This window comes from Schistocerca americana, chromosome 9 (assembly GCF_021461395.2).
Source record: "Schistocerca americana isolate TAMUIC-IGC-003095 chromosome 9, iqSchAmer2.1, whole genome shotgun sequence".
Classification (NCBI taxonomy): domain Eukaryota; kingdom Metazoa; phylum Arthropoda; class Insecta; order Orthoptera; family Acrididae; genus Schistocerca; species Schistocerca americana.
The window spans coordinates 88,736,863-88,749,284 of NC_060127.1; the positions used below are offsets into that span (position 1 = coordinate 88,736,863).

General features: G+C 42.9%; 1 protein-coding gene across 1 annotated transcript in view; it reads left to right on the forward strand.

Moving 5' to 3' along the window:
* The first annotated feature begins 733 nt into the window (after positions 1–733).
* The window catches only part of LOC124551230, a 57,044-nt gene continuing 45,355 nt past the window's right edge, over positions 734–12,422 (forward strand). The window contains exons 1-3 of the mRNA XM_047126223.1: positions 734–921; positions 2,434–2,698; positions 8,882–9,057. Of these exons, the coding sequence (XP_046982179.1) occupies positions 762–921; positions 2,434–2,698; positions 8,882–9,057 (601 nt within the window). The 5' untranslated portion in view covers positions 734–761. The remainder of the gene's footprint in view (positions 922–2,433; positions 2,699–8,881; positions 9,058–12,422) is intronic.

Here is a 12,422-nt window from a genome sequence, read left to right on the forward strand (position 1 = left end):
ATTAATGAAACAAGTGCTACAACGGCAAGTGTTATACACAAAAATGATCTTTATAAACTATATATTTAAACATACTGACAGATGCACTCAATGTACTTATATATCAAGTGACTATAAGTACGAAGTGTACAAGAACGACGTAGCATTTCAATAATATACTATGTGCATAATCTTATTTTCCCAAGAATGAGAGAGGGATCGGCGAGGGTTGTACCTGTATGTTGTCACACTGTTTGTATAAAATGTAATACATTTATTATTGGTATAGAAACACATCAATGTAGTCAAATAAGGTAAATGTGTGCAACGCTTGCTATACACCCATACATATAAATGCAGTATAACTGTAGAAGGTGCCTTTTACTTCTTTTAAACATCCTCTACATTTTGCATTTAATGGTTATGAACACAGTGCCGGCAAATGACTTTTTTGACAGGGAACTTTGAGTATGACGCAAGAAGAAACGACACGAAACAGCAACGATATCAGTCCTCTATCTTTTCGTGATGTGTTCAGTTAGGTAGAGTGGTCGGTGTTTTCTCTTAGAGTAAATATCTGGAAGTGAGGAGTTAATTGAGGAGCCGCGCGGACAAAAATGGAGTCTGCGGCTTTCCTTGACGGAAGAACAGCTTCTGGGTACGGTCACGATTGCCAAACATTCCGTCTCTTCCTGCAAGCAGAAGTCCACTCTTCGTTCTGCCACAGCTTGCTTGTGTCTCACAACTGAGCAGCAGTTCCGTCGACGCGTAATGGCTGAGTGATGCTCCTGTCGGGTCAGATGTGTGTGCTGTTGCTGGTGCTGGAAGCTTCGGCAGACAGCATTTTGGTCCTTCAGTGTTTCTGCCACCATCCCGAACTCCTGAGCGACCGGGGCATTATCACTACGGAAGCGGACTCTGACGTCAGGAGTTACTGTGACGGTAAGTACCCTCTGTTGCGTAGGTGCCGTGTCGCTACTCTCGACAACTCTCTGGATTTTACTTTTTCGGGGGCATTAATTCTTCTGACTGATTTGATGCGGCAAATGCAACTTGTTCATCTGACTACGCCTGCCGTTTTGACCGAGCGGTTCTAGGCGCTTCAGTCGGGAACCGCGCTGCTGCTACGGTCGCAGGTTCGAATCCTGCCTCGGGCATGGATCTGTGTGATGTCCTTAGGTTAGTTAGGTTTAAGTAGTTCTTAGGGGACTGATGACCTCAGATGTTAAGTCCCATAGTGATTAGAGCCTTTTGAACCATTTTGTCAATTTTTCGATCAGTCACAAGGCCTACTGCTAACTTCTCGATGTTAACGGCCTCGAATCACTAGCAGTCGAGATGACAGGCATCTTACCCGCTTGCCTGTAACGGATCGTGCAGCCACGTCTCGATCCCTGAGTCACCAGATGGGGACTTTGCAAGACAACAACCACCTGCACGAACAGTTCAACGACGTTTGCAGCAGCATGGACTATCAGCTAGGAGACCGTGGCTGCGGTTACCCTTGACGCTGCATCACAGACAGGAGCGCCTGCGATGGTGCACTCAACGACGAACCTGGGTTCACGAATGGCAAAACGCCATTTTTTCGGTTGAATCCAGGTTCTGTTTCCAGCATCATGATGGTCGCATCCGTGTTTGGCGACATCGCGGTGAACGCACATTGGAAGCGTGTATTCGTCATCGCCATACTGGCGTATCACCCGGCATGATGGTATGGGGTGCCATTGGATACACGTCTCGGTCGCCTCTTGTTCCTATTGACGGCACTTTGAACAGTGGACGTTACATTTCAGATGTGTTACGACCCGTGGCTCTACCCTTCATTCGATCCCTGCGAAACCCTACATTTCAGCAGGATAATGCACGACTGCGTGTTGCAGGTCATGTACGGGCCTTTCTGGATTCAGAAAATGTTCGACTGCTGCCCTGGCCAGCACATTCTCCAGATCCCTCACCTATTGAAAACGTCTGGTCAATGGTGGCCGAGCAACTGGCTCGTCACAACACGCCAGTCACTACTCTTGATGAACTGTGGTATCGTGTTGCAGTTGCATGGGCAGCTGAACTTGTACATGCCATCCAAGCTCTGTTTGACTCAATGCCCAGGCGTATCAAGGCCGTTACTACGGCCACAGGTGGTTGTTCAGGGTAACGATTTCTCGGGATCTATGCACCCAAATTGCGTGGAAATGTATCACATGTCACTTCTAGTACAATATATTTGTCCAGTGAATACCCGTTTATCATCTGCATTTCTTCTTGGTGTAGCAATTTTAATGGCGAGTAGTGTATTAGTATGACGTACCCTCGACCACATAGAGATAGTTCTTCTTTGGTGTTCGTCTACTTGCCAAAAACCAAACTTGATGTAGATTTCAAAGCCCAGGAAAGCGCGTCAGCCTCTCGCACAGAAATCGCCTTCGGGATTTTCAGTGTCACTCTTGTTTCCAGCTGCTGCCGGCATGATCATCAGCTTGAATCGCAACACGACATGTGATGACGTCATGCGCAACAGGACGTTCAGTACCACTGCCGGAGAGCTGGTGAGAAGAATCGTGCAGAAAGGCATCAGGAAGCCTGAGAAGGACGCGTCGGTCCCAGGTCGTGACGTCTGTCATGCTCTGCTGTCGAAGATGAAACCCATTTCCAAACCCAAAGTCAGAGCGTTGCTGTGCGAAGCTGCCTCTGCCGAACAAAGAGTCCCCTTCGCCCACTGGTAAGTGTTTGTGCAATTGTTTAAAAACAAATCGTTGTTTATTTATTACTTTTAGATTACCTGTTGTTGTGGTCTTCAGTCCTAAGACTTTTGACACTGCTCTTTAGGCTAATATATTTATTTATTGCTTGATTATCCTGACCAGATTAGGGCCTTAAGGCACCCTCTTACATCTGACCAGGAATAACACATACCAAAGACTTCACAAAAACAGTGTTCAGTAATAATAGACATAATATCAATAATGATAATAGTAATATTGACACTATCAGTAATAATTATCAATAATAACGATAATGACAGCAATAATAATAATAATAGTGAATGGCATAAGGAATTATTTAGATTATTTTAGTACATTTGAGTCCATGATTAGCTTGTAACGAGTGAAAAAAATATGGATGAAGGAGAAGATTGAAATGACAGTGAAAATAGGAAACAATAAAATACAAACAGAGAACACTGCTAACAAGAGGGTAAGAGGGGGGTGGGAGTTGTGGGGCAGAGAGAATTTGTGAGAATAAGCTGCCCATCTGAGTATGGGATAGACGGCAGTTGCGACAGAAGGTGGACCATTAGCTGTATTTTGGAGCTTAGGAGGTATTTGGTTTCTCTGATATTTTGTGGAAGATGGTTTCAGGGTCGGGTTCCTGATACAGAGAATGATTTAGAGAATATGTCAGTGTTATGTGTTGGTACATAGAGGATTTCACTGTGTTGAGAGCGGGTGATTCTGCTCTGCTGTTCAGATGGTAGCGTAAAAGTTGTCGATAAATAAGAGGGTTGGTTCAAATGACTCTGAGCACTATGGGACTTAACTTCTGTGGTCATCAGACCCATAGGACTTAGAACCGCTTAACCTTACCAACTTAAGGACATCACACACATCCATGCCCGAGGCAGGATTCGAACCTGCGACGGTAGCGGTCACGCGGTTCCAAACTGAAGCGCCTAGAACTGCTTGGCCACACCGGCCGGCCAAATAAGAGGGAGCGCAGTGATTGAGAAGATGATAGAGCAAGCATAGGGTGTGATAGTCTCTACACTTATTGGCACTTAGCCAAGATAATTGTTTGTAGGCAGAAGTGATATGGTCGGGAAAGAGAATGTGACAAATGTATCGTGCACGAGTGTTCATCGCCAGTTGCTGCGTGAGTTTTCGTATAAAAGTCCTTAGAGAACAGCATCACCATAGTCGAGTATAGGGAATATAAGTGACTCTACAAGCTTCTTTTTAAACTCGAAGGGAAACAATTTCTCATATTTCTCTAGAGAGTGAAGTGACGCAGGCACCTTCTCACAGATTACAATTGTGTGTTCAGTCCAGTCTAGGGGTGATGGTCCAGAACTATTCCCAAGTTTTTTGCAGAAGAAGAAAAGGTTATTACTCTGCCGTTTAGGATTAATGGTGGAAGAGATTTCTGTATTGAGAGGTACTCAGTCTTTTATGAGCGATAAGATTGCTTGTGTTTTAGATGGGTTAAGTTTCAAACCTAATTGCAGAGCCCAGAGCGAGTAATATATGGTATGCAAGTCTCTCCATCTCAGTGAAACTGCTACAAGATCCCACTCAACTTACTTAGCATAGTCAAGCCTTGATCAGTCTCTGCAGTTATTATTATTTCAACCTTTTCCCCGCACCTAGCGATTACACAGTGTCATATTACTAAGACTCATTTTTTAGACGTCTGTACACCCTAGGCCTCTGGCTTTGGCTCTAGTGGTAGCGTCTTTGACCAGTAATCAAAACTTCTGAGTCTCGGGTTCGAACTGAGCCAATGCTTAAACTTTTAATGAAATTCATCGGTAATGACGGCCGAGGAGTTCCCGTGTATCGAGTCGCCTTCGCATTACCAACGGTCTTGTCAAAAAGGCTGTAGGAGCGTACAGAGTTTCAGGACAACCTCTTCGACGATTGGGGTGAGAAGATGCCCCTAAAAGGCGGAAGAATTAGCGATAATCAATGGCACGAGGGTGTAGAAGGGAAGCCACAGCATTAAAGACACACATTGCGTAGTCACAGGACATGTGGTCTGTGATTGAAAGGAGCCGGAAGAAATGTTAAGTAACAGAAAAAAATACTTCAAATGATCGAGAAAAGAAGGAAGTACAAGAATGCCCAGAGAAAGACACAAATACAGCAATGTACGTTTCATAACACTGACCCCATGCTACCTGGGGCATACTTTATTAATTGAAAGTAACATTATGTATAAACCTGTTCCTGATGTCTGATATCTTTTTGGAACGCATCGTGTGTATTACTGTTTTAAAATGTTATCTAATTTTAGTCTGATTTTTTGCCGATGTGTGATAAAATACCTTAGTTTTATCTTTTCGCTTTATAATTTCTATCTCTAAACCTTTTGGGTCGGCCCATGCCAGACGCCAAGGAGCACGTGTAATAGAGAGCAAAAATAATGAGAAACACACGTAATATGTATGTAAATCTGGTTTACTTAACTTGTGTGCAGCAAGTCCGAATACAGTCCAAAAGTTCCGCGAGAGAGGCAGGTTCTTCGAATACAGTAACAACACAGGCTAACTAGTAATGCTTCGAATGCCTCGATAGAACTCCACGATCAGAACGGCTAGCATCAGCGCAGCACCTTCTTAACTCGGCACGGTGGTGGCATTAGCTGCGTGTTCTGCAGAGGTGGTGTCTTGGAGATGGCCACAGACTGGTGGGCCAGTCATTTGAGTGACTACCAACTTCTCTACGTGGGCTCCCTGTGGTATCGACAAAATACACCACAGTAACATGTCTGTTCGATTAAGTCGCGTCCATGGTGACACAAAGTGCATGTGCTGCGAAGGGTGTTTCTCAAGAGCTGGCCATGGATTGGTCGGACAGTCACATGGCCTACTGCCAACTTCTCGACGTGAATTGCCTTGCAAGGTATCGCTAATGTATAACACCACAGTAACACATCTGTTGAATTAAGTCAGCTGCATTATGGCACTTACTGCACATGCTGCAGAGGGTGTGTTTAAAAGCTGGCCTCAGATTGGTGGGGCTGCCACATCGATTACTGCCAACTTCTCAGTGTGAACTATCTGGTGTGGTATCGAAAGCGCATGAAAACACGAGTAACATATCTGTTGGACTAAGTTGGCTGCTTGGTGGTACTAGCTGTGTGTGGTACGCAGGATGTGTCCCAGAGCTGGCTGTGGCTTGGTTGGGCAGTTATGAGTTACTGCCAACGTCTGCATGTGGAATTCCTGGTATGGTATTGATTGTGGTGTGGTATCGATAGTGCACATCATCACACTAACAAATCTGTTAGCTAAGTCGGCTTTGGTGCTAGCCCCACATGCTATAGAGAGTGTGACTCAGAGCTAGCCATGGAATGGTGGGGAAGTCACATAAGTAACTGCCATCTTCTCTATGTGGGCTACCTAACATGGTATCGATAGTGTAAGAAACGACAGTAATATATCTATTGGATTATGCCGGTTGCATGGTGGCACTAGCTGTGTGTGCTGCACAAGGTATATCTTGGAGCTGGCCATCGATTGGCTGGACAGTCACACGAGCTACTGCCAACTTCTCTATGTAGACTGCCTGGTGTGGTATCAATCGTTTATGACACCGCAGTAATAAATTTGTTGGATTAAATCAGTTTCGTTGTGATGCTAGCTGCGCATGCTGCAAAGGGTATGTCTTGGAGCTGGCTATAGGTTGGCAGCCCAGTCCCATAAGTTATGATCAACTTGATAGCACGCCGTGGTACCAGTAGCTTACGACACACTGTACCACTACGCTATACTTTTTCTTTTACTTTTTTCATTTACTTGTAAAGATCATCAGCTACTTAGTACCAGCACAAAGGCATGTAGTCGAGTTGACATGGTCATTAGTTTTCTTTGTGCCTTTCCATTACACACATTAAAATATCGTGCTTCCCTTTATTAGACAATTCGTATTTTAAAATATATAATGGTTTAATTCAATAACAAGACCTATACAACAGCGTTAGGTACATTTTTGAGAACGTTGTAAGTTAAGTGTTCTTAGTTACATCAATGATCCAAAACGTTATGGTCACATACCACCATGGAACTGAATGCCACCTAGTGGCATAAGGGAAGTGCGGGGGCGTGCTGCAAGGCAATGCCTTCCAAATTTTGATGTGAAAACTCTTAAAGCTTTTCAAATAAAACAAACGTTACTGACATTATACATTTTTATGCCTCATGTCTTCATATTCATTTCTCAACATAGTCACCGTGGCGATGATCACATTTCTCCCAATTGAGATACCAGTTTGTTGATACCATCACTGCAGAATGTTTGAAGCTGTTGACGGAGCCATAGCTTGCATAGCTCCATCACTATTATAGTGCAGTCTTCTAAGATGTTTCTTAAGATTCGAAAACATGTCAGTGGTTCGAAGACTTCTAAATAATAAAATACGTTGTCCTCGACGGTGAGTTTTCATCAAAGACAATGTTATCGTCAAGACTCTCTGTATACATAAATGATCTGGTGGGCGGGATGAGCAGCAATCTGCGACAGTTTTCTGATGACGCTGTGGTGTACGGGAAAATGTCAGCATCGAGTGACTGCAGAAGCATACAAGATGACCTAGACGGAATTTCTAGCTGTTTGGAATGGATGACAGCTTCTTCTAAATATGAAAAAAATTTCGGTTGTAGCAAATGAGGAGGGAAAACTTTCTCATAATGCTCGACTACATGATTAGTAGTGTGCTGCGTGACGTAGTTGTCTTGATGAAATATCTAGGCGTAACGTTATTCCGTATGCTCAGACCCTTGCTAACACTCTGTAATTGGCCATCGTGCCAAACGCTTTTCGGAAATCTAGGAATACAGAAACTGCCTGCTGCTCTCCATCCATCGTTCGCAGGATATCAAGCGAGAAAACGGCAAGCTGAGTTTCGCATGAGCGGTGCTATTTAAATCTGCCCTGATTTGTGTGGAGAAGAGATTCGAACTCAATGTATTCAAGAATTCTGCAGTGAACCATTAGAAAGGATGTTGGTCAGCAATTTTAGGGATGCGTTGTTTTATCCTTCCCATATATAGGAGTCAACTGAGCTTTTTTCCAGCCTCATGGGACATCGCATTGGGTGAAATACTCGCGGTAAATGGAAGCTAAGTTCGGGAGCAATGGCGTACAGTACTCTTTGGAAAACCGAAATGGGATTCCATCCATCTTGCTAGCTTATAACGGTGTGAATATTCTTCATGTTTTCCTTCAATTGTATATTGGGACCTGCAGATGGTCGATGCACTCAAACTTATTGTTAAAAAAAAAAAAAAAAAAAAAAATTACCAGCAACTCTTGGCGTCAAATCACGACGTTTTTCAAGTGCTGAGGCTTGTTTATGCCAGCAGAAATTAAGACACATTTATTTTCCTGTTACAACAGTGTAATACTTACGGATGTATTGCTACAGGTTATGTGTTAAAACCAGCAACGTATTAGAGGTGCTGACATTTGGGATTGCACGTTGATGCATTGCTGCCATTAATGTTGTTGTTGTGGTCTTCAGTCCTGAGACCGGTTTGATGCAGCTCTCCATGCTAATATATCCTGTGCAAGCTCCTTCATCTCCCAGTACCTACGGCAACCTACATCCTTCTGAATCTGCTTAGTGTATTCATCTCTTGGTCTCCCTCTACGATTTTTACCCTCCACACTGCCATCCAATGCTAAATTTGTGATCCCTTGATGCCTCAGGACATGTCCTACCAACCGATCCCTTCTTCTAGTCAAGTTGTGCCACAAACTTCTCTTCTCCCCAATCCTATTCAATACCTCCTCATTAGTTACGTGATCTACCCACCTAATCTTCAACATTCTTCTGTAGCACCACATTTCAAAACTTTCTATTCTCTTCTTGTCCAAACTATTTATTGTCCATGTTTCCCTTCCATACATGGCTAAAGGCATTAATAATGTCTGTAATAAACTTTATTGTTCGTGATATCATTTTTAAGTTCAGTCCTTGCACTCCTGGATACTAAATCGTATTACAAAACTTAAAATGATTGCCACATTTTCATCTAACTTCCTCTCATTGCTTGTTAGCCTCTGCTTGCAGGGGCCAGCATAGACATCAGTAGTTCTGCCAAGGCTTTTCTCACCCGAGCCACTTTTGACTAGAATATTAGTAGCGTTATGCCAGGAACTATTTTCTTCTTTTTGTTTTTAAGGACGAACAAGACGGAATGGAACGAGCAGGACCTTAAAAATGATGACCAAAGGAATTGTCTCGTCGAGCGAGTGCTGGATATCAACAGTCGCATTTCAGAAGCCATTACAAACAACGTCATGTGTTACTATCTGAACAAGGCGGAGTTCGACCTGGGCGAAAGCACGATTGCCGCTGGTGAGTATATTGTTACATGATAAAACTTTCTAAATGTGTGGACTGATGTCTTATTGTTTAACTGAACAAAGCTGTTCTGAAGCCAATGTTTCCTCTGGACATCAGAGTGCTTCACTAGGCATGATCCGTGGGAGCCGGTACGTCAGTGCACTCCTTCAAATTCTGAACTGACGTGCCCAGTCATTTAAAATGGAAATTTTCGCTTCGACATGGGCCCAGAACCACAGTCCAACACGGCGTTTTCTCATTTAGAAATAATGGCCAGATGAGTAAGAAGTGACACACGAAAAATCGTCGGACAGAGCAGAACTGATGTACATATGGATCTGTAAGCTGACATACTTTTGACACATTTTTGGTTTTTTGTCCTGTCATTGATTTTCTTCCCTTCCTTTCATCCCTTCCTCCCCCTTCACCATTCTGTTCCATGTCGGAGTGGCATTCCCCAAAATAAAATATGTATAATCTTCTCCTGTGGGATTCCTAAAGCTGTTGCCGCGCCCCATGTATCAGTAGCCACCGTTTCCTACATTCCTATTGTTCCTCTTGCATTTCTAACTTTTTCATGGCCGCCTTTATACTATTTAACCAGGCAGCCTTCGGTGTTCTTCCTGTCTTTTTTCCCTAGTTTCTCGCTGGCCATCTCTCATCCGTCAGTCGCATTACATGTCCAAACCAGCTACTCTGTCATTCTTGTATTCTATCTGCGATTCCTTCTGTAGTGTGGATAACTTCCCTTTAGATTTTCGTATGTGGCCACGCCGAAACTTTCTACCCGATTTTCTGACACAGTTCATTTGTACAACTCTCGGTTTGTTTTTGTTTCATCCAGTCAGGTCCCAGTACTCGCATCCATAAGTTGTTACATGCGCTGCAGTACTTATACGATCTTCTTGAGTTTCAGTTTATCTCGTAAAACCATAACAAAGAGTTTAGCTTCTGGATTGCTGTTTAGCCGTGGTCTACCTGTTGCTGTGTTTCCCAATTACTTCTTCCATCTTCCGATAGGATGCTGCCCAAATACTTAAATATTTCACGTGCCTTAATGTGCTAGCCATCAACTATTACGCTTCTACATTTCCTTCAATGCACAGGTATGTTGTAATTTGAAAATTTAGTCTGCAAATTCTAAGGAGAGATAAAGAAGAGTCGTTCGAGTTAGATTACGGTTAACAGAAGATAACTTCAAAGCTATTTTGAAGACAATATGACGTTAAAGACACAATTGTGCCGGCCGGAGTGGCCGTGCGGTTCTAAGCGCTACAGTCTGGTACCGAGCGACCGCCACGGTCGCAGGTTCGAATCCTGCCTCGGGCATGGATGTGTGTGATGTCCTTAGGTTAGTTAGGTTTAATTAGTTCTAAGTTCTAGGCGACTGATGACCTTAGAAGTTAAGTCGCATAGTGCTCAGAGCCATTTTTGACACAATTGTAAGCAAGTGTTGGCAGTTCAAACAGCTCATCAATTGGTTGATGTTGCCATGGTGTCCTTGTGATGCCAGTTTCCATACATTGTTTAATGTGACAGCAGTTGGATTCACATGATATCTAAATAGGCAGAGTTCTGAAAGGGCATTTTGCAGCGGATACTGACTTCAAGAGTGTTTTCCATTTCTCCATTCACACTGACCACAGACAAAGGAGATGGCTTAATCTGCATGCTTCGATCATTTCCTTGAATTCTCCAGGTGTTTCCATCAGCGGCTTTGTGCTCTGTAATCCAGAATTTTTATGGCACTGTAAATACGAATGGCCTCGCAAAGGAAAGTAATTTAGCCCAGTAAATTGATTGAGAGTTGCATAATGAGTGACAGGAAACACAAAGATTTTATTTTGAGCACAAACAGATTCACATAATATACAGGATGTATTAGGAGTAATGACCAGTATTCAGTGATATTCCGGGAATGATTATTTGAAGCAAAACAGGGCTCTAAACTGCATACCTTAAGAGCTATCGATTTCAATCAGACTTGATATTCATATCTCTTATTGGTTCAAGATCAACTTCGTGGGTATAAAAAACACCTACCTGTCAAAGACGTGGGCTGAGTATGAAAAAGCAATGTAGTCCACAACGTGCGAATGCCCATAATTTAGTCTCCAGTATATGGGAATGAGAGAACTTAGCGACTTGCAACTGTAACACAGTTTGTACATAATTACAAATCTTTACGAAAATTTTTCTCGCTTACAGCGCCCACAAAATGATGAAAGGAAGAAGTTTATCACTTACTACAATTGCGTTGTTCATGCAGTAAAATTGCCAGGCAGAAATTATGTATTAATTCATTATTTCTATGCTGTTAACAGTATTTGCGAACTGAAGAATTATATCATTATGGGATACATAGTTCAGGAAATATGATGTCAAATACTGAGATGTGCTAAAAACAGCTGCATCGTGTACGACGTTTTAATTCATTACGTCTTTACTAGTAATTCTACTTGCACCACATTTCGCAGACAGTACCCACACATGCCGCTTAATGTAACTATAAAAATGTATCATTGTATGACAGGTAGTTCAGCATCATGCAAGATGTCTGAATTTATTACTTTGTTGCTACTAACTCCACTCACAACATGTTTCGCAGACAGTAGCGGGTATAGCACTGGATGCATCTACAGAATTATATCATTGTGCAGCACACAGTCAAGGAGACACTACATCATAAACATCGAGCTACGTCCAAATGAGAATGCAGGGCGAAATTTGATAGAGATACAGGTGAAATATGCGTTAAATGTATGTGAAATGTATCTGAAATTTGCGTATGCGTCCAAAGCCAATGGAAAAAGTTCATCTTAAACCCCTGGAACGATTTCAACCAAATTTGGTGCACGAATTAGTTACGATCTGGAAAGAAATACTCTTGGGGAATTACAACCAGCCTCCCATTTAGTGAGCCTGATGATGTGGAGAGAAAAAGGGAAGATGAGTAGGAATTTGACAGAGAGAGCAAGAAGGAGGACATCGATAGATAAAGGAAAGAGGAGGAGATGCATAGACAAAGCTGGAGGAAGAGATAGGCAGAGAGAGAGTGGGAGGTGGAAATGTATGAGAAGTATATTGAAATTTGCGTATGCGGCTAAAGCCACAGGAAAAAGCTCATCCTAAACCCGTGGAACGATTTCAACTAAATTTGGTACACATATTAGTACTCTGGGGGAAATTATCACCAGCTTCCCATTGGAGTGAGCGTGATAAAGTGAAGAGAGAAAAGGAGGGGAAAGTTGACAGGGAGAGCAGGAAGGAGGAGTTGTACAGAGAAAGGAAAAAGGAATAGAGGGAGGTGGAAGAAGAGAAAGGCAGAGAGAGAGGGGGAGAAAGAAATGACCATAGAGAGAAGGAGGAGAAAATGG